The sequence below is a fragment of the Dryobates pubescens genome, chromosome 18 (genome assembly GCF_014839835.1).
Source record: "Dryobates pubescens isolate bDryPub1 chromosome 18, bDryPub1.pri, whole genome shotgun sequence".
Taxonomy (NCBI): domain Eukaryota; kingdom Metazoa; phylum Chordata; class Aves; order Piciformes; family Picidae; genus Dryobates; species Dryobates pubescens.
Genome location: NC_071629.1, coordinates 5,920,829 through 5,942,491, shown reverse-complemented (window position 1 = coordinate 5,942,491; position 21,663 = coordinate 5,920,829). Strand labels below are relative to the sequence as shown.

The 21,663-nt window shown below is 56.0% G+C and overlaps 1 protein-coding gene across 2 annotated transcripts in view; it reads left to right on the top strand.

The window, feature by feature from the left end:
• The first annotated feature begins 5,040 nt into the window (after positions 1–5,040).
• FRMPD3 (FERM and PDZ domain containing 3) overlaps positions 5,041–21,663 on the top strand; it is a 30,411-nt gene continuing 13,788 nt past the window's right edge. The window contains exons 1-11 of one of the 2 annotated variants that reach the window (XM_054169414.1): positions 5,041–5,210; positions 5,468–5,570; positions 5,936–5,981; positions 7,233–7,337; positions 8,375–8,482; positions 9,028–9,159; positions 9,683–9,802; positions 9,935–10,071; positions 10,890–11,013; positions 11,673–11,762; positions 13,234–13,413. In XM_054169414.1, coding sequence (XP_054025389.1) covers positions 5,060–5,210; positions 5,468–5,570; positions 5,936–5,981; positions 7,233–7,337; positions 8,375–8,482; positions 9,028–9,159; positions 9,683–9,802; positions 9,935–10,071; positions 10,890–11,013; positions 11,673–11,762; positions 13,234–13,413 — 1,296 coding nt within the window. In that variant the 5' untranslated portion in view covers positions 5,041–5,059. The remainder of the gene's footprint in view (positions 5,211–5,467; positions 5,571–5,935; positions 5,982–7,232; positions 7,338–8,374; positions 8,483–9,027; positions 9,160–9,682; positions 9,803–9,934; positions 10,072–10,889; positions 11,014–11,672; positions 11,763–13,233; positions 13,414–21,663) is intronic. The other variant, XM_054169415.1, reaches the window with a different exon arrangement.

The following is a 21,663-nucleotide window of genomic DNA, read 5'->3' as shown; positions in this document are numbered from 1 at the left end:
AGCTGAGATGCCAGGACCATTTAAGAAGCTGCAGGCTGAGCAGCAGAGAGCTGCAGCTGCTGCCCAGAGCCAGGCTGCGGCTGCTGCTTCATTATTTACAGCTGCCCTTGGCTGCTCGCTGGCCCAGCTCAGCTCAGCTCAGTCCAGCCCAGCCCAGAGGATGCTGCTCTCTGTCTGCTTGTTCCTGTGCTGAAAACCCAGAGTATTTTTGCCCTGGAGTGGTTGCCATCTGGCACCCAACCTGTGTACCAGCAGTGTACCTGGTGTACCTGCCAGCTCAGAACAGACTCAGCACCCACAGTAAAGCCAACCCTTGGTAACCCTTTGAAGAGCTCTTACTGATTTCCAATTGTTTCCTAACATTGACAGCAAGTCTGAGCTGGAGCACAGAGGGTAAGGTCCTGGGCCATATGGCAGAGCTATACAGAGGCTGCAGTTCTCCAGGCTGGGCCCATGAAGGACTTACCTGTGAAGGTCTGGGTCATTCTGCTGCCCTGGACATCGGTTTCAGCCAGCCTGGCATCCCTCAGTCCAGCCCTCCTTGCTTCAGCCAGCCATTAACTGCCACCAAAGCAAGGGCAGGCATTACCAGCCCATCCAATGCCACCTGTCTGCCTGGCATTTCTGAGCAGCTTCGTGGTGGTCTGGAGACACAGCATCTGTTTGCCCTTGCTGGAGACAGCTGACATACTGACGTGCTCCAAATGTAAGCGAATGTTGGCTGGGCACAGATGTGCAGGGCTGGGGGAGAGGTGCATGTCATGGTGGATCCCATGCCAGACAGCTCTACCTGCTCTACTCTTGACCCTGCAGTTGGTCCTTACACACCCTGCAGGCTCCCTCTGAGATGGAGACCGGTGTGTGAGGCTGGAGCTGCCGTACGCTCCCCATGAGACACTTCTTGGCCCATTCCCCAGCGTTTCCTGCTGCTGCCACACATGGTCAGGATCCCACATGCCTTGCAAGCCGTTCACCAACTGCAGCCTGGCAGATGGAGGAGCTGGCCATGGTTCTGCAGCAGGAGAGACAGGAATCCACGAGCTCTGTTTGTTCTCGGGGTGTTCACGGCAGCAGAGGAAGGGGGGTGAGAGCTGGCACCCACCCCTGCAGCACCATCTGTGCGAAGGGCCCCACCAGAAAAGGCTCAAGACCTTTCTGTACCCCGGGGCTCAGCCCTTCTTCAGCTGTGGAAGAGTTTCCACTTGGTGCCATCCTGTTTAAAGGCAGTTACAGAATCCCAGAATTGTCAGGGTTGGAAGGGACCTCAAGGATCATCCAGTTCCAACCCCCCCGCCATGGGCACCGGATCAGGTTGCTCAGAGCCACATCCAGGGATGGGGCAGTTGGAAAAGGTGTGAGTGCCCTGAGTAGGTGGAGACCATTGGTCCTCCCAGGCAGGTGCTGCTGGTTTGTTGTGGTGGCTTTTTCTGCCAGCAGAGAGGGTCAGTCAGCACTAAAAGCCAAGGGAGGCAAACAGAGGCAGCAGAGATTGATTGCAGTAGGAAATTAAAAATGTACAGATCAGCTTTTGCAGTAACTCTTGCTCTGCCTTTATCTGTCTGGGAGGGAATGGGGGCTCTGGATTCAGAGCAAAGCTCTGAAGGTGCTCAGCAAGCTGAAGGCTTGGTGGCACATTGTGTTGGGGAGCGTCCAGATGGAGCTGATGTCTCTCTTGCCTTGGGCAGCAGAGCATGGCCAGACGGTGTCTGAGCGCTGAGCACAGAGGGCATGTGTCCAAGCCCCAGCAGGGAGGATCTCTGCGTGCCATATCAGTCGAGACACCATGAAAGCTGGGTGAGGAGCAGACATAGTCCCCCAGGGACATGTCTGTGGTGGGCCCCTGCTGGTGATGGGCACAGGGAGGTTTCTCCTGGCAAGTCCTTTTGCCTTGTGCTGAGACATTTTTCCAATGACCTCACACCACGGTGCTCTCCAGGGTTGTGAGGGGTCGTGGTGCAGCCTCTGAGGCTGTGGGCAGGCAGCAGGCAGGCAAGGACACAGGCGGGGTGGGGACACGGACATGAGCAACCTTCTGCTCCCTGTGGTGGGACAGGGTCAGTGCTGCTCTGTGCCCACCGAGGACAGTGCCGGGTGTTGTCCAAGCAGCGTGGCCTGGATCACTGCTAAGCCCAGAATGGGGCCGGGGTTGGGTGCTGCTGGTGGGGCAGAGCTGCAGTGCTTCAGGGGCCGTTTTATAGCCCAGCCCCCTGCTGTGAGAGCAAGGCCAAGAGATTTGCAGCCCAGTGCGCTTCTCTGCCTGGGAATTAGGAGAACAAAAAACAGGATGCAGAGTAGCGATGGCTCCTGCTGTCCTGGTGTGCAGCCAGACTGCAATTGCCAATGCTGGGAAGAGTGCTACCCACTGCTGCTGCCTCTGGTTTTCTCCAGCGTCTTGCTCTGCTCCAGAGCAAGGATGTGCTGTGCCCCAAGCCCAGCGTGGTAGAGCTGCCTCAGGAAGGATGTTCAGAGCCACAGCCCGGCATACTGCTGCTCAGCACATCACTGCCTCTCCAGGAGTGGATAAGTCCTGCTTAAAGGACACTGGTCCTCTTTTATTTAATTTCCTGGTAATGCTTCTGCAGCATCAAAGTCTTATCAGGAGAGGAGCAGCTTAAGAACCTGGTAAAGGAGTTGCATTGTCAGTATCCAGCTCTTTATTCCCCTCTTGCCTGTAAGGCTGGACAGCAGACTGGTTGTGGCTGAAATGAGGTGTATTTTCTTTCCCTTTTGTCAGTTTAAGCTGCAAAGATTTCCCCACTAACCTTTTCTGATGGTAATTCAGCTGTGTGAGAAGCTGCTGTTCCTGAGCTGTCATCAAAGGGTTGTGGCTTGTCTGCAGGCAATGGTGCAGGGGGGAGGGAGAGGCACTGAGACCCACTCCCACATTGCCCACGAGAGGACAGATCTGGGGACACAACAACTTTAACTGGGCAGCTGTAGATCAGGACTTACCAGCCACAGGTCTATGACTTGATGAGCAAACCCCTTCCTCAGTTTCCCCACAGTAATTGCACTGAGTTCTGCCACATCTCCCAGTGCTCTGAGCCCTGCAGTTGATCCTCACACTCATGTGCTGTGGAGTCTTGTTGGATTGGGGGTCTGGAGCTCCTGTGGGCAGCTTAGAGGGGGCAAAAAGGAGGTGATGTCCCCCGGGAAGCCAGCAGCTCAGCAGCTCTGCTGTCTCTTGGCAGCCAGCCCCCTCTCTGCAAGCAGCAGCCACGCCAGGCGTGCGGAGACGCAGCGCTACACTCAATCCCCTTTTCAGCTGCAGACAATGGCTTTAGATAAGGTTTGTTTGAGAAAATTGGTTGGATCTTGTGATATTTTTGTTGTTGCTGTTGTTCTTTTAAATGCTCATGGGAGTAGCAGAGCAGCTAATGAGGCAGCACGTAGCTGGTCGCAAAAGAGACGGTCTCGCCTGCACCTCCCTGCTGGTGCACTCTCCTGGCGATGGAGCCAGCACCCCTGGGTGCTGCACCCCATTGGGACTGCTGACAGGTGTGGGACTCCCTCCTGTCCCAGGAGGTGCTCACACCCTTCCACTCCTCAGCAGTTTCCTTCCCCAGCTCTTGTTTTGCTTCTCCATCTGTGTGCCACTGCATGAGTAAAGAGTACCCATCCAGCTGGGTACCGGGGATGGGGCAGGGTGGACCCAGCAGTGGTGGGGTCTCGGCACCACAGAGTGCAGCTCATCCACAACCACTGCTGTATCCCTGACACAGAAGGGAGGCAAACGGAGCACAGAGCCCCCCTGGCTCCCATGGGAGACCAGGCAGCAGGGCCAGGGCCAGAAGCTGCTTCCTTAAAGGAGGCTGACACATGTCACCTGGGGGCTCAGGGCTGGCACAGGGCTGCCTTTCCTGGCAGCAGTGTACTTAAGCCTGAAGCTGCACTTGCGCCGGCCCAGAGCTGCAAGAAGATCCTGTTCCCTTTCGGCCCCTCACGCTGTCCCTCTGCAGCAGGGACGGGCGAGGGGCGTCGGAAATGCAGACAGATTGCATTAGATGGATGATGCGTCAAACCCTAAACCGATAAGAGAGGGAACAATTGATGTGGTGCCAAAAGGCTGGGAAGGATCTTCTTTAAGCCAGCTGAATAGTCTGAACAGGAGCGAGCAGCGAGCAGCGCAGCAGCAAGAGCGCGTTCAGCACTTTGGTTTCTGGTCACGGCCCCGCACGCTGCTGTCTGTCTGTGCTGCGCTGCGCACCGCTGCCAGCCCCATGGCGCTGGCACTGCTCACAGCCCTGCCGGGGGAGCTGAAGCCACAGCTGGTGCTGCTCTGGAATACCAAGGGCAGGCTTGGCACGACCTTGCCCTAGACTAGGTCTTTCTGTCTTTTGGCTGTCAGTGCTGAGGAGTGCTGGGGCTGGCAGTGGAGACTCAGTCGTGGTGCCAGCAGCTATGGCTGAGGGAGGCTGCCTTAATCCCAGTTTTAAGACTGGTTACCCCCTGAGGGAATAGAATAGAATAGAATAGAATAGAATAGAATAGAATAGAATAGAATAGAATAGAATAGAATAGAATAGAATAGAATAGAATAGAATAGAATAAGAATAGACCAGGTTGGAAAAGACCTTCGAGATCATCAAGTCCAACCTATCACCCAACACCATCTAATCAACTAAACCATGGCACCAAGCACCCCATTCAGTCTCTTCCCAAACACCTCCAGTGATGGTGACTCCACCATCTCCCTGGGCAGCACATTCCAATGGCCAATCTCTCTGTGAAGAACTTCTTCCTAACATCCAGCCTAAACTTCCCAGGCTTTAAGGCCAGGCTGGGTGTGAATCTGAGCAACCTGATCTAGTGTGAGGTGTTCCTGCCCATGATCCTTGAGGTCCCTCCCAACCCCAACAATTCTATGATTCTATACCATGCAAGGGAGGACCGAGGCAGGGAGGGGGCCGCAGATGTCCCAACGAGCTGCTGGCAGCTGCAGCGCAGGGGGCGGGTGGAGCGGGGCTGCCCTCTTACGAGGTGTCAGAGGAGCTGGGGCGAGCGGGCAGGGCCGGGGTGCCTGGCAGCCTGCCCCTTCCCTCCGCAGCGCAGCCATGTGATGCCGGAGGAGCGCAGCGGCGATGATATGGAATGTGGGCAGCTGGCCGCGGACACGCTCCGACAAGTGACGGTCCAGCGGCACCCCCGCCTCGGCTTTGGCTTCGTGGCTGGCAGCGAGCGGCCGGTGGTGGTGCGCTCAGTGGCAGCAGGTAGGGTGTGCCCCGGGCCGGGGGGGGAAGGTTCCCTGGATGTGTCTGCAGGGAGTTAGGAAGCGCAGCAGCACCTTCCCCTAGTGGGACCCCTTCCCGGGCTCCTGTCCTCTGCTGTCCCCGCTAGTGGGACTGTGGAGCGCCCTCCACAGCCACATACATGGGTAGGCATTTTAGGATGCTTGGGACCCTCCTGCTTCCCCCTCACCTCACAGCCTCGGGTTGCCTGAGCTGGCCCTGACCCTCTCTCCCGGCAGGCGGCCCCTCTGAGGATAAACTCCTGCCAGGAGACCAGATCTTGGCCATCAATGATGAGGACGTGAGTGAAGCCCCCAGAGAGAGATTCATCGAGCTTGTCAGGTGAGGACAACACTCGTCCCCCATCGCCTCCAGAGTGGGCTTGTGCCTGGTTGCTGTGCCCCGGCTGGAGCCTTAGGGTGTCAGTGCACACCCCAGGCTCCGCTGTCACTGGTGTGGGGAAGCCTCAACCTGAGCAGGGGGAGTGCCTTGGAGAAAGAGCCATACCTGTTTCCACCTGTCCAAGGGGTGGGCAGCCCTAGCAAAGCACCCAGAGCTATATTACCAAGGACCCCAAGGAGCCTGCAAGGGTCCCAGCCGCCATCAGGCTCGGGAGGTTGGGATGTGCTCTCTCAGTAGCCAAATCCACATGTTGAGGTCTACTGCTGTGAGGTCCCATCCACCTTCATTTCTCCTTTCTGTCACAGGAAGGCCAAGGACTTCATCATCCTCACAGTCCTGCACACCCACCAGGTAAGAACAGCAGGGCCATGGGCGGCCTGAGGGGAGCCATGATAGAGGTTAAGAGCCCTTTGGGAGACCAAAGTGGGGTACCTCTAGGTCCTGTGGGATCACTGAGGCAGCTCAGTTGAGGTGCTGGATTCATGTCCAACCATCTCAAGGCTCTTCCACCTGTAGGGTCTGAGCTGCTGCAGCCCCACAGTGTCATTTTCGGGATGCAGGCAGACATCTCCTCTCTCCTCATAGCTAACTCCTCACGGGAGGGAGGGAGGGAGGGAGCAAGGGAACATATCACCAAACCCATATGGTTTGTGGGGGCATCAGGCGTGTCTGATGAAGTGACCTGTCAGGCCAGAGGCAGCAAGAGACATGTTGCCATTCCTGACAGACTCAGACATCCCTGGGGAGATGGGAGTGCCAGGCTGCAGCCCCAGGCAGCGTGTCTGGCAGGGGTGCTGGCACCAGATACTGCCCTGGGGCTGGGCACCTGTGTCACTGGAGCAGACTGAACCATCATGCCAGCGTCGCTGGCGGCAGGGTATCATTTCTGCTTTACTGAGCCCTGTGATGTCAGTGAAGGAGATGAATGTGAGAGCTCCCCTGTGCTCCCCTCCTCTGCAGGAAGGAGATGGCACCATGCAGTGCTGCTCCATCAGGAGCGTGTGTCAGACTCCAAAAAAAGCTTTTTTCCCTCCTGGCCCTTGGTGGCTGCCACCCAGGACAGGCTGCTTGGCTGACGCCGGTGTTCTCAGATGCAGAGGGTTCTGTGGCACCACAGCCTCCGTACCACAGGGTGTGCAGGCAGAGGCTCCCCAGCTCTCCACACTGCCACCAGGTCTTGCAGGGCTGCTTAGGATCCTGCAGTCTTCTATCTCCAGGTCACTTGGCTTCTGCCTTTGGCTGGAGACCCACATCAGAGGGGCTTGTTTCTCCCAGCCAGAGCAGTGCTAGAGCCTCTGGGCAAGCCCTGGCTCATGTCTCAGAGCTCAGCCTGCACAGTGGGTGCCAGGCACGTGTGTCCTCTGGGGGTGCAGCCTTCCCCATCACTCTGAGGGTGCTGGTTTGACTTCAGGGACTGCTGCTCGCTGTTCTGGCCCTGCCTGCAGCGCTCCATAACCACAGCAAGGGGAACTCACTTTACAGCCACCCATTCCTCATCATCACACCAGCTTTGGAGAGGCTTTTCCTGGGACCCATGTCTGACTTTTGCTGCACCACAACTCCAAGGGCAGGCAGGTGATTTACCCAGTGCTCTCTTTCCAGTCTCCCAAATCTGCTTTCATCAGCGCAGCCAAGAAGGCGAAGCTCAGGTCCAACCCAGTGAAGGTTCGCTTTTCAGAGCAGGTGACAGTCGGTGAGACAGACCCAGTAAGTGCTGCCCTGCCTTCCTCCATCATCCACCCCCTTGAGGCATGCCCTGGGCTGTACAGTACAGGATGACTGGAGGCCACAGGGCTCCTTTCCCCCAGTCTGGGCTCCATGGGTGAGGGCAGCCCTTCGGCCCAGGGAACCCCACAGGATAGATGCCCTTGAGCACATCAAAGCATTGGGTCAGTGCTGAGGGGACATGCTGTGGTCCTTCCCTGTCCCTCCACCTGGATGGGGGCCCAGAAACTATCCTTGGAAATCTGGTCCCATCTGAGTCCCCCTGGGCACCCAAAGGTGTCAGGGGAGTGCCAGCACCTGCCCTAAGGAAGGTCTGTGGCTTCCAACCCGGTGCCAAAGGCTTGAGAGGAGAGCCCGTGGATGGGGAAGCTGTTAGGCTGCAGTAGCATTCCACCCAGTGCCATTAGCTCTTAATTGCAAAGAGGTTTGATTAAGCAGCACACAAAACAGCAAAAAAAAAACCCCACCCCAAAACTGGAAAAAAACCTGAAACAACAACAGCAACAACAACAAAAAAACCCTGGTAAAGTGCCTCTAGTCATTGCTAATTTTAAGCTAAATCAATTAAATAATTATCTGATTGCAACCCTTCTTGCTAAATAAAAATCAGATCTTCAGCCAGCTCCCTGCACAGGGCATGTGCAAGCTTGAGCTAAGGGTCAGGAAAGGGAGGTTGGCTCTGAGCCACCTCGACCAGCACCTCCCCTCTGGGATACCCCCTGCCTGCTGGGCAGGCCAGGCTGCCAGGCACAGGCACGGCTCTGGGATGTGCTGGATGGAGTGGGATGCCCTGGGAGCTGGGGGAGGTGGATCTGTCAGGCAGCTCTGAGTTGCTCCAGCTCTGTGCTTCCCAGTGGCTCAGCAGAGCTGCTGGGGGAAATGAGCCTCTTGGGTGTAAAGCCCAGGGAAGAGGAGGATGCCATATCTGCTCCATCACTGGCACTCATTCTCTCTCCCTGCTATCCTTCTGTCTCTCTGTGCCCCCCACCCTCTTTGCCCTCCCTGCTGCTGTGTGCCAGGACATGTTGAAGAAAGAAGCTCTCCTCCTCATTCCCAACGTGCTGAAGGTTTTCCTGGAGAACGGGCAGATCAAATCCTTCACGTTTGATGGCAGAACCACCGTGAAGGTGGGCCCCTCAGCTCCCCTCCATGGCACTGTGATGTGTCTCTCCTCCTGCCTGCCCAATCCATTTTTCCTTGTCTCCTGCTTCCTTGCACAAATGTCAGCAGTGCTTGGCTGGCTGCAGACTGCCACCACATGATAGATAGCCCCTTCGCCTCCCCGGGTGACACACTTTGCAGCTGGCAGGCTTGAGATTTTGCTGTCCTTCTCCCATTCCTAACTTTTCTCCTTGCTGTGCACCTGCCCTCCAGGCAGGATGGATGCTCCTGTGAGTCCCACTGCCAGAGGCCAGCTCCCTGAAGCACCCCCCTCCACGAAACATTGCAGTATTGCCAGGGTTTGGCTGCTGGTCGTCTCCTGCTGCAGTGTCACTTCACCCAGCAGTGGCTGGGTACCATCCTGTGGCCCCTCTGAGCACTGCAGGCCCTCATTCTGCACTGGCACAGCCCCAGGTGCCAGGGAAGAGGGGGCTTTCAGGGGATGCCAGCCACCACCCACCCTGGCAGGGAGCCAGTGCCTCACTCCCAAGCCTGTCTTTGATGTTTGCAGGACGTGATGGTGACGCTGCAGGACCGCCTGTCCCTCAGGCACATCGAGCACTTTGCCCTGGTCCTGGAGTATTCCAGCCCCGAGCAGAGCCACCGGTTCCTGCTGCTCCAGGACAAGCAGCCACTGGCCCATGTAAGCTGCTGGGTGTGGGAAGAGATGGCCAGTGGCTGGGGCACAGGGAGGCTCTTCTCCCACCAGCAAAGGGCTTGGCCAGGCTCGTGACAAGGGCCATGTAGCCTCTCCTTGCCTCTGTCGTGGTCCTGTGGGCTCAAGGTAGCAAAGGGTGGCCAAAGAGGGAGATGATCAGGGTGCTGACCATCCTACCTTGGATGCTCTGTGCTCCAGCCTAGGCAGCTGTAGCCAGCACTCATGAACATTCTTGGCCTGCCCAGGAGAACCAGGAAGCTGGTACTGCACAAAAGCAGGGATAAAATGGGGATCATGGAGGAAGCATTAGCCTTGGTGACATAAACCCCTGCAGCACTAAGCCAAGTTGTCACACCAAGGAGTGTTGGGGCTCTTCCCAGGATGAAGGCATCAAGTGGTGCCTGGAGGAGAGAAGTCAAATCCCCGCTCAGGGGGTGGGGATTCTCCTGCTCTGCAGACAAATGTACATGGCTCCTAGGCTCACCATTGCCCTCTGCTCCCACCCCAGGTTGTGCAGAGGACACACTACCATGGCATGAGATGCCTCTTCCGTGTGAGCTTCTTCCCCAAGGACCCGGTGGAGCTGCTGCGCCGCGATCCCGCAGCCTTCGAGTACCTCTACATCCAGGTAGGGGACTCGCCCCTGGGAGCTGATGGTGCTTGTGGCCCATGCATCTGCCCAGGCTGGGCCCTGTGGAGACATCCCTCAGGTGGTGAGTGTCCTGGGGCTGGCTGAGGACACCTCTCCTCCCTCCTGCAGAGCCGCAACGATGTGATCAGAGAGCGCTTCGGCACGGACCCCAAGCCGGAGATGCTGCTGGGGCTGGCCGCCCTCCACATCTACATCACCGTCTCAGCCACTCGCCCCAGCCAGAAGGTCTCCCTCAAGAATGTGGAGTGAGTCCTCCTCCCTCTCTCCATGCTGCCACACAGCCCTCCTCTGTGTCCCCTGCCTGTGCTCCTGCTCACAGCCCCTGTGTAACTGAGGCTCTCCCAGCAACATCACAGGGTGCTGGGCATGAGATGCCCTAGGAGCCCCCTGGAACTGTCTGGTGGCTTGGTAGCAGTGAGGTACCACCCCTGGTCCCACCACAGGACCATGTAAGAACCCCCACATCCAGCTGCACATGGCAGCCTTGCCAGCACCAGCAGGGACATTTGCTGTGAACCCAGGATCATTTCCATGGGAACCTGAGCTGATTTTCCACCTAGCTTCAAAGGCAAGGAGGCTTGGTAAGGAGCTTGTGGCTGGGTGATCTCAGCCCATCACCATGCCATGCAGCCCTGGCTCAGCCCTCCTGTGGTTCCTGGTGGTCTTAAATCCATACAGAGTCCATCTGTGCGGGCTGGCCTTGCCCAGTCTGCATGGAGAGGAAGGAGGGAGGTGGCACCTTAGAAAGACCCCAAAAGGGGTTTGGGGATTTGCCCTCCATCCCTTCACCTTACATGAAGTTGAGTGGGAGTTGGGCTCGGCTGTCGAGCTTGACACCGCTGTGTTCCCCAGCCCTTGCTGGTGGCTGTGACACCAGCCAGGGATCCCATCCTGACCGGGGGCTGCCGCAGCTCCGGCTGTGGTACCAAGGAAGTGCTGGTGCCGCTCCAGCTCCCTCTGATGGCAAGAGGATGCTCTCGGGCAGCAGCCCTGGTTTCTGTGCCTCTCTGCCGGGCGGAGGTGTCCCTGGCTTGGCGGCTCAGGCAGGCTTCCCTCCCCACAGGAAAGAGTGGGGCCTGGAGCCCTTCCTGCCCCCCTCGCTCCTTCAGCTCGTCAAAGAGAAGAGCCTCCGGAAATCCCTCTCGCAGCAGCTCAAAGCCCACCAGAACCAGTCTGGCAGCACCAAGGTGAGCCCAACCTGCACAGCCACGGCTCAGGGATGCCTTCTGCTCAGCCATCCTGTTGTCTCTCGACTGCATGGGAACAACGTTTATTGCTGATTAAGTCCCTTTGCCTGGGAAATAAATCCTGGGGTGACAACCATGCAGCCACTCTCTCTCCTGAAGCCACTTCCAAGAGCTGATCTGGATTTTGGAGACTGCAGTGAGGATCAGTTGGATGAGAGCAGCCAAGAGCAGTAATCAGCTTGGCTGGAGCAGCACACCTCAGGTTAAGCCTGTGTTTATCATTAGCTCTGCTTCTGGGCTTGTGGAGCTCTGGAGGAGGCTGCTGAGCCACTGCCTGGGTCCCTGCAGCCTTCAGAGCACCCCAGGGCCATTGTGTGTCCCCCAGGAGGGTTACACAGCTCTGAGCCCAACTCCCACTCAAGCACCTGGGCTCCTCCCTGGCTGTTCCTCTGCTCTGAGTTCCCTCCCAGGATTTGCCCAGGATGGCAGGGGAGCAGAGAGCCTCCAGCCCATGTTGAGCCCCAAAGCCTGCTGCCAGCACAGCCCATGCCCTGAGCTGACTGTCCATGTGCTGCTTGGGACCTCCCAGATTTGTGCCAGCCTTTGCATTTCTTCCCTGTGGTGCTGGTGGTGATCACCTCTGTGGTGTGTTTTGTCAGGTCTCCACAGCCCAGGCGAAGCTGCAGTACCTGAGGATCCTGAACGAGTTGCCCACCTTTGCTGGGGTCCTCTTCAACACAGTGGGACTGGTACGGTAATTCAGGATGGGCTGGGAGGTGCTTGGCACTGGTCCTGAGTGTGTGCTGGAGGGGAGAGCCAGGGAAGATGCAGCTCCCACAGCAAATACTTCCCTCAGTCTCTTACTCTGCCCTGCTGGGTTCCAAGCCGTCCAGAACAGCCTTCAGAGCCTGTGCTGACAGTAGGTCAGATCTTCAGCTCCACAGGGTCAGGCTCCTTTCTTGCCAGCCCTTTGGGCAGTGACTTGGCCTGCTCAGCAAAGTCAGAGTAGTTTCAGACACATGCTTACAGCTTGGTCCTGCCCTGGCAGCATCCTGCCACCCATTTTGCTGGAGGGCCACCCCTGGCAAAGGCCACTGCCTTCCCTGCTTGTCCACACGGGGAATAGCCTGGCTGGCCCTTACCACCTCCATCAGCGGTGATCCATCCCCACTGCTGCTGGCAGCTCTCAGGAAACGTCCACTGCCATGGCCCACTCCTCCCTCATCTCCATCAGAGGCATCTCCACCCCTCACCCAAGCCACCTCACTTTCTCCATGGCAGGAGGAAAGCCACCAAGCCAAAGAGGAGAACGGTGGACCCACCAAGGCTCCTCGCTGCCTGGCTCACCTCTCCATCCCTCTCGCTCCACCTCCCATCCAGGGGTCTCCATGTAAGTGTCACCTCTCTGCCATCCTTCCCTTTGCCCCCACCCAAGGTCTCAGCACTTCCCTGGCTTCCCTTGTCCCAGGTTCCATCCCTTGCAGCCTTTGATCTGCTCTGCTTCCACCACCCCTCGGAGCTCCTCACCTCACAGCTCAAAGGGCTGCGTGTAGGACATCGGCAAAGGCAGAGCCATGTGGTGTCTGGTCAGGGCCCTGGCTGAGTGGCCAAAGCCTGCCTCTGACACTGCCTGGGTGTGCAGCATGGGGCACCTCACCTCTGCCCTTTTCCAAGGCAATCAAAGATCCTGAGCCAGCCTAGGAGATGTGGTCAAAAGCATTCTCTTCTGCACTGGTCTGCCCAGCTTCTCTTCCCCTCTAGGTCTGGCTTGAAGCATCCTTCACGGGCAGACCAGAGCACGAAAGGTCTCTGCATTCAGTCCAGGCTTTAGTCTTTCTGGTTTTTTCCTGAACTGCATTCACTCCCTCCTCTGCTTCCTTCTCTCAGAGGCAATGTCAGATCAGGCAGATCTGTAACATGCTCTTACTCTCTGTAGTGACACCAGCAGCTTGAATATTTCATGTGGACAGCCAGCTCTGCTTTCTTTCTAAATAATCTTGGCATCCTGCACACCTATTCCCAGCTCTGCAGAAAGGCTCAGGGAGGGCTATCAATGGCACCAGCCTCACCTGCCGCTCTGCAAAAGCCATCTGGAACCCAGCCAAGCTGCAAACTCCCAGGTTTGGCTCCACAGAGGGAGCCAGGGTTAGGCTGTGCAGTGCCAGGGTGTGTTTATTCACCCCTGTCTGTCTCCCTTTCTCCGTGTGCTTGTGCTACCAGGACGAGAAGCAGCCAGCCACCACGCTTCTGGTGGGCCCCCGGCACGGCATCAGCCACGTCATTGACCTGAAGACCAACCTCACCACAGTGCTCTCAGAGTTCAGCAAGGTCAGCAAGATCCAGCTGTTCAGAGAGAACCAGGGAGTGGCCCGGGTGGAGACAAGCATCCTGGATGCCAAGGTAGGCACCAGGGGTAGTGTGGAGGCTGCGGTTGGAGGTCTGGGGCTAACCTTTGGGGAGGTTCAGGACACAAATGCACATTGGAGTTATCTGCTTGGAGATATCCAGGGACTCAAAAGCTCCTTCCATGTTGTAGTCACAGTGGGGGTGGTCTGTGGCATCTCCCCTGCCTGTCTGGCTGTTCATGCCAGGGTCTGACACCAAGGGTACGTGGTGCCACAGACCCACATGGTGCCACTCTGACCATGACCCAAACCCCTACCCTCTGAGACTTGGCCCTCTCTCCAGCTCTTGCCTTGCAGTCTCTACTTCAGCCATAGCCTCACAGATGTAATTACAGTGGATTTGTTTAGGATTCTTCTGCTGCCTCCTCTCCTAGTGGATTTTAGCACTTCCTCCCACCAGGCTCATTAATTCCACCAATGCTGTTTGCCTGCTCTCACTGTGCCTGGTCCAGTAGCTCCTGCTGAACTGCAGTAACACCCCAGTAGCCTCTGCCAGAGACACACTCATCCTCATCCCCTCTGCTTCAGCTGACCCCTCCAACAGTCTCCTTGGGGTTTTTGCATTTGTAACTCAGTGGGTATTTGGTGAACTCTCATGTCTGTAATATTCCCTCTTCTGCATCCCACTGAGGTCAGTCATTGCCCAGGTGAAGTCCTGGTGTCCTGCTGTGCCTGTGCCTACCTTTCAAAACCCTCAACCCCCCTGCAGCCTGGGCTGTGCAGGAGCCCACTGGGTCTCCTCTTTGCTGCTTACAGAGCAGGTATATTGTCTGCACCATGAGTAACCCTTCTGGTTCCTCCTGGGCTGCATGTGTAAATAAATCACAGTGTGAGTACATCCATAATAAGGTGGTCACAAGAGCACACCTGACTGCCCATGGCTCACTGGGAGCACTCAGAGCATGTTTCTCCCCCCTCACATCTTGCTGGCCAGCTCCCCAGCTGCAAGTACATTGCAGGGAGCCGTGTGGCACTAGCTCTGCTCCACCCTGAGGGGTGCATGGTCCCTCTGGTGCTGCTGTCCCCTCCCTGGCATGGCAGAGGGCAGCTATCCCTCTCCTGGTGCTGAGACTGGTCGCAGGAGCAGCAGATGTGCTGGATGCCGAGGTGCTGCTGACGTCCATGTGCTATAAATCAGGTGGCAATTCCCAGGAGGCTTCTCCTCAGATCCTGCAGTGCTGCTCCCCTCAGCCGTGCTCTGCAGCAGCAATTAACTCCATCACATCACCGACCCTTTCCTGCTGTAGGAACAAACTTTCTCTTGTGTCCCCTCTTTCCAGCCTCCCAATGGCTGGAGAAAAGGCAGCTCACACACACCTCACAGGCATGTACACATGGCCAGCCTGAGAAATTCCAGGCAGCTGCCTGGAATGTGCTGGAAGCCACCAAAAGCTCTTCTGCCTGCCCAGAGTGGAGCAAGCATCCCATCTGTGACCCCCAGCAGGTCCCACAGCATCTCGCCAGGGCAGTGCCTGCTGTGTTTAAGAAGGACATTGAGACTCTTGGACGTGTCCAGAGAAGGGCAACGAGGCTGGGGAGAGGTCTGGAGCACAAACCCTGTGAGGAGAGGCTGAGGGAGCTGGGGTTGATTAGCCTGGAGAAGAGGAGGCTCAGGGAAGACCTTATTGCTGTCCACAACTACCTGAAGGGAGGTTGCTGTCAGGAGGGGGTTGGTCTCTTCTCCCAGGCAACCAGCACCACAACAAGAGGACACAGTCTCAGCTGTGCCAGGGGAAGTTTAGGCTGGAGGTGAGGAGAAAGTTCTTCCCAGAGAGAGTTGTTAGCCATTGGAATGTGCTGCCCAGGGAGGTGGTGGAGTCACCATCCCTGGAGGTGTTCAAGAGGGGACTGGACGTGGCACTTGGTGCCATGGTTTAATAGTCATGAGGTGTTGGGTGACAGGTTGGACTTGATGATCTTTGAGGTGTTTTCCAACCTGATTGATTCTATGAAAGTCCAGGCAGCTGCCTGGAATATGCTGGAAGCCACCAAAAGCCCTTCTGCCTGCCCAGAGTGGAGCAAGCATCCCCTCTGTGACCCCCAGCAGGTCCCACAGCATCTCGCCAGGGCAGTGCCTGCTGTGATCTGTCTTCATTTAACCATTATCCAGAGGGCTGAGCTTTAAAGCCAGGATGTCTGCTCCAAAACGAGGCATGTGCTGATCTCCTGCAGGACAGCAATGGATGAGGCAGGCTGAGAGAGGCAGTCAGGAAGATCATTACTTTGCAGTGCTAATCTGCCTTCTGCCACGATTCTGTTGCACTGAACGTGTCAGTGGCTGAAGCCCTGGGCTGCAAATAAATCTGTTTCCACCACGGGTCGTAAACCACTTGAAGCAGCGTCCTGACTGCTCTGGGGGCCTGGCTGAAAGCCACACTGCCCCTGGGAGCCTGTCAGAGCCCTGCGGCTTGCGGAGCAGCCGGCAGCGTCCCTCTGGGGCCGCCGTGCTGCGCCGCCTGGTGCTGCGCTGCAGGATGTTGGTGCTGGGGCAGCTCCAGCGTGTTCCCCAGGTAACAGCAGGGATGTGGGTGAGGCAGCCTGAATCAGTGGGGTGGCGGCAGCCTGTCACTGCTCGCTGGGTTACTGTGGAAACAGCAGATGGTCAGTGACGATTAAGAGACTGGTGAGGAAAGGCCGTTTGGAATTGCTGAGGGCCAGGTTCCTTGATGCTGTGCAGCTGATCCTAAGGGTTAAAAGAGGGGTCAGGTTATGGAGCAGCCATCAGCTGGGAGGTCTGCACACCCCGACTGCGCCAGCCAGCGCCACCCAAACCTCCTTCTCGGCGGCTTGCCTGCGACCGCAGCCCAGACCTGCCTGCCAGGAAGGAGCTGGGGAGGATTTCCAGGTAATAAGCAGGCTTGAGGAGATTGTAAAGTGTTTGCATTTAGTTCAGGAGGAAAAGAAATGGTGTTTGTCTTATAAATTATTCACTGTGTAGTTAATTGGTTTGTTTTGGAGCTTTTCCATCCCGGGCTCAAGTTTCTGCTTAAAACAGCCCGTGTGAGATGCAAACCCAGGGGCTGGTGCCTCTGCTTTGCTTGCTTTGGTGGTTGCCACCGTGGGGGTGGGCAAAGCAGGGGCAAATGCTGCAGGACTCCTTGAGGAGGAGCTGCACAACCTCAGGGCAGAGGAAGGAAAGCCTCCAAGCCTCTGCTGCTAGATCCAAGAAGGATTTTCATTCCCTGCCACGTCTGAAGGAGCTGCTGGGCGGAACGGAGCAGGTTTTGCCTCAGCAGTCACAGAGGGAGTGGAGCAGGTTTGCTTGGAAACGCTGAGAAAGTTTACAGCAGGCAGCCGGGGGCAGGATGGTGCTTGCCCAGCTGCACAGCAGTGGTGGTGGCATTGGGCAGGATTGGGTGGTTGTTCCCACCTGGCAAAGTTTCATCTCTGCTGAGGCCATCACTTCTCTGCTCTTCTCCCTGTGTGGTGGACTTGCTGGTGTTTGAGCATTGAGCCTGGAGCTGGTAGATTGTCTGGGGGACAGGGTGGTGGCACATGGTGTCTCCTGTGATCTTTATGCATTAAGTACAGCTAGTCTCGATCTGAGGGACATGTAGTGCTGGGACCAGCATTTGAGAGCAGCCAACACTTTGGAGCCAGCTCAGATTTGGGCTTCCAGGCGTGCACCTCCCCTCCTCCCCCGTGAAAGGCTGCAAAGTCCTCTCTGCAGCCTGGCTAGGGCAGTGTCATCATCTCCTACTCAGCATCTGGGCAAGCCTGCCAGTGCTGATGGGGTGCAGAGGAAGCAGAGAGCCTACCTCCCCATGCTTACCCAAGCTCTCCAGAGCAGGAGGCATGGGATGAGCTGCTTAGATCTGCAGCCTCATCAGAGCCAGCTGGGTGGCTCCACCAGGTCACACCCCTGGCTGTGCAGCTCCATAGCTCCTGCAGAAGCAAATGTTTTGTTCTTCCTGCAATGCCTTTTCAAAGGGAGCATTTCTCCTGTCTGATTTACACTGCTACATGCCACTGGGCTTTTTGTTATTAACAGTCTTGACACTGGCAAAAAATAAGCTGCTGAAGCCTTCTGAATGGGAATGAAAGAGGAACACTCGAGGGGCAGCCAGGACAAGCATCTGCAGTTTAACAGAGGAGCTGTCCCAGGCTGTGCCCGGTCCCTATGCCAGGCTGCCGGGCGGGAGCCCTCGGGGGCTGGCCGCTGGCCAAGCGCAATTCAATCAAAGGCATCAGGGTAATTGACTTCACATCTCCCAGCAGGGCCTGCAGCCAGCTGGCACTTCAGCCCAGTTCGAGATTCAACAGAGGAAAACAAAGGGAAAATTAATTCAGCAATGTCCCTGGCTGCTGCTGTGCCTGGGCTCCGGCTATTGGGGTGTGTGTGCCAGCGGCCTCGGCGTGCTTCCAGCCTGCCATGGCCATGAAAAGCTACCATGCCTGGCCAGGGTGCAGCCTGCTCCTCTCCCTGCTGGAAGGAGCCAAGCCCTGCCTGCCACCTGCCCCTCCTTCTCGCTGGTGATGGGATGGTGACCCCTCTGCCTCGGCGCCTCTCTGCCAGAGCTGGCAGCAGCAGCTGCTGGTGTGGCCACAGCTGGCCCTGAGGCCAGTGGTACTTCCACCAGCAGAGTGTGGCAGGGCTGTGAGTGCCAAGGCTGGTGCCAAATGGTAGCCTGAAAATGGTGGGGGGGCTCCATCACACTGATGAGGACAGGGGAAGCCAGCATTACTCTCACTTGTGAAAGCAATGGCTGAAACCCACCAGATTTCTTGTACATGAAGAGTGAGGCTTTGGAGTTCTGATGGACCTAAAGGCTCTGCTGCCCTAAGCTGAAATTCGTCTTTATTTGCATTAAGCCCCTCTGAAACACTTCATCTCATGGGAGAGAGGGAGGGATTGAGACTTCTTTTGGCTCAGTACCTGGGGTGAGAGTGGTAGATGGTTTCCCCCCTTCACAGAACCTTCCTAGCAGGATGTAAAGCAAAGCACATCCCAGCGCGTGGAGCCAGCCCCAGTGCCATCCGCAGCACCCAGGACAGGAGCCAGCCAGGAGCACGTGAGCCAGCCAGGATACACAAGAGTCAGACAGCATGTGGAGAGGATTAGTTTCCAAGCCTGCAAAGCCAATTTTGATTTGTTTGTTTTTTAGGACAAGCAAACAAAAACCCAAACAACCAACAAGCAGACCTCAGGCACCCAGTGCTGCGAGCGCAGCCTGGTGATGCTGCAACCTTAGGAGTCCTGAGAAGTTGGTTCCATACCCAGGAAATGTGGAGGATGCCAAAAGCACCAGCAGGCTTTGGTGATTAGAAATCCACAGCAAAGAACTTGAGCCCTTTGAGTAGATGGCAGCTGCACTGTGACGAGGAGGTGTAGACTGGACCTGCACCTTCCCTGGGACACAGCACCACCATCAAAGCAAAGAGGAGGAGACACCATCAGGCTTTCAGCCTAGAGAGGTAGCTCTCCGTCCACTGCCAACATTTGGTGGGACCATGCAGGGCAGAGGGCTGGTGTTCAGCTGCTCAGACCTGCAGGAAGGAGACGCTGCTGCAGAAAGCCTGAAGGTCTGCTGCTGCAGACAAAGGCAGGAGGCTTATTGATCAACAGCTGGGAAATAATGGCCCTAATCACAAGCAGCCTGGTGTCGATAGAGCTGAGTTAATAATGCTTAAAGGGAAGGAAGGAAAGGTCAATGTACAAGTGAAAAATTGACTGCTGTCTCGTTAGGCCTGGATGCCTATATTATTAAATATAAACTTAGCAGAGCGCCTCAAGTAAAACCAGGGCCCATGAATGATGCAAATTTCATCCCCAACCTTTCTGCTGCGCTACATTAAAGGAAGCAGAGCAAGACCCAAAGTCCATGATAGAGGGGAGAGATGAAAAGGCAACGCACAGAAGCTTAAGGGTTATAGCACACGTAGATTGGCTCATAAATTAATTTACATATGAGGACTGTTAAGATCCCCCAGCACAACCTTGGCCATAAAATTCCCTTCAGACATTCCTTTGTGAAGCCTTCACCTTTGTCTGAACAAGAGAAGAGCCTCCAGAAGGAGGTTTGATTTAAAGGCAGGGCATAATAGGAGCAGCACTACATCCTTAACAAGCTAATGGGAAAACTCCTCTCTCATATCCAGTGCAAATGTGTTTTGTTTTGCTTTTCCATAGGAAGCTGGTTGCCAAGCAGGAAATTTCAAGTGGGGAAGGGGGAAAGAATGTCCTTGCAGAATCCAGTGGCATGAGATTTAACACATCCAAGTGCCAGGCTCTGCACATCGGCCACACAACCCCAGGCAGTGCTGCAGGCTGGGTCAGAGTGGCTGGAGAACAGCCAGCCAGAGGGGGACCCAGGGGTGCTGGTTGATGGTAGGCTGAACATGAGCCTGCAGTGTGCCCAGGCAGCCAGGAGGGCCAATGGCATCCTGGCCTGCATCAGGAACAGTGTGGCCAGCAGGAACAGGGAGGTCATTCTGCCCCTGTACACTGCACTGGTTAGGCCGCACCTTGAGTCCTGTGTCCAGTTCTGAGCCCCTCAGTTTAGGAAGGAGGTTGACTTGCTGGAGCATGTCCAGAGAAGGGCAACAAAGTTGGTGAGGGGTTTGGAACACAGCCCTGTGAGGAGAGGCTGAGGGAGCTGGGGTTGCTTAGCCTGGAGAAGAGGAGGCTCAGGGAACCTGAAGGGAGGTTGTAGACAGGCAGAGGTTGGTCTCTTCTGCCAGGCAAGCAGCACCAGAACAAGAGGACACAGTCTCAGGCTGCACCAGGGGAGGATTAGGCTGGAGGTTAGGAGGAAGTTCTACACAGGGAGAGTGATTGCCCATTGGAATGGGCTGCCCAGGGAGGTGATGGAGTCACCATCACTGGAGGTGTTCAGGAGGAGACTTGATAGGGTGCTTGGTTGCATGGTTTAGTTGATTAGATGGTGTTGGATGATAGGTTGGACTCAATCTTGAAGGTCTCTTCCAGCCTGGTCTATTCTATTCTGTTCCTTTTCTCATTAGGACTAGAAAAATCTAGAAAGCCAGTGTGAGGGAAAGATCAGAACAGCAGTAATTTCAGGCTGGTGTTATGCACTTAGATGTGGAAAGAACTTGCTCTTGAAAATGTGCTCCTTTTCCCGTTGGCAAATTGCAGGTCAGAGCTGAACCTTTAGCTGTGCATCCCCCTGGGAATCTGATGCTTGGCAGTTTTAGAGCAGTGGGATTATCCCAGGAAGTTTGCTTTCACCCTCAAAGTGCTGCTGCCCTGACAGAAATCAAATGGACATTTCTGCTCTGGCATCCCAGGGGAGCAGAGCCCCTGGGGCCATCAGCTCCTGATTCTGTTACACCAAGAATGTGCCAGCGAGGAGGAGGAAGAGGATGGGCTGGCTGGCAGGAGACAGGTCATCAGTGTACTGAGGGAGGATAACCAGAGAATTATCCCAGTGAATAACTTGTCCCCATCTCCTGAGGAACAGCTGGGAGAGAGGTGCTGCATTTTGTGGCTGCTTCCTAAGAACTCCATGCCAGCGGGGCCAGGAGCAGGTCTCAGAGGGACTGGATCACGAATTCATTACAATAGGAGGACTGTTAAGATCCTCTAGCATAACCTTGCCCATAAAATTCCCTTCACACATTCCAAACACCAGTTCTGCTCCTGCTGCCTCCTTATCTGCCTTCCAGCTGCTCACAGAAGGCTCTCTGCTCTACTGCACCACCAGGTTTGGTAAACTGATGAAGATTCACACTCCTCCAGGTTGCTGCTTTTTTGTCAGGTCTGCTGTCATTGAGTAGTGAGCTGGAAAACTTGCAGGGGGAGGCAGGGGTGTTACATGAGGCACAGCTCCTTGGGGACTAGGCTAGTGCCTGTGGTCAGCATAAGCCCTCACTGCTCCTTGCAGGGTGTTTACAGAGGAACAGAGGTCAGTGCCTTTCACCACTAGACAGAGGTATCACAAGGAAGCCCCAGGCACAGTCTACAGTCTTGTGCTGTTGTTACTTAGAGCCTCTCTCCACAGAGCTGCCCTGAATCTACCATCTAAACCCCTTAGTAACATCAGCTGAACAGTGTTCATAGAGCAGTTCAGAAAGCCAACGTTTGCTCAGCTCACCTCTGCCTGGCTGTCTCTGTGAGACCTCATTTGCTTTGCCTGCATGGAGCAGGGTGACCAAAACTGCTGATGCCTAAAAACAACGTTTCTGTTAGCTGCCATCCTTGATGCCTCCTCTTTGTAGCCTGACTGCCCAAGGAAACAAGGCTGCTGATGGCAAAACAAATTGCTTTCAGATCTATTTGTCACTT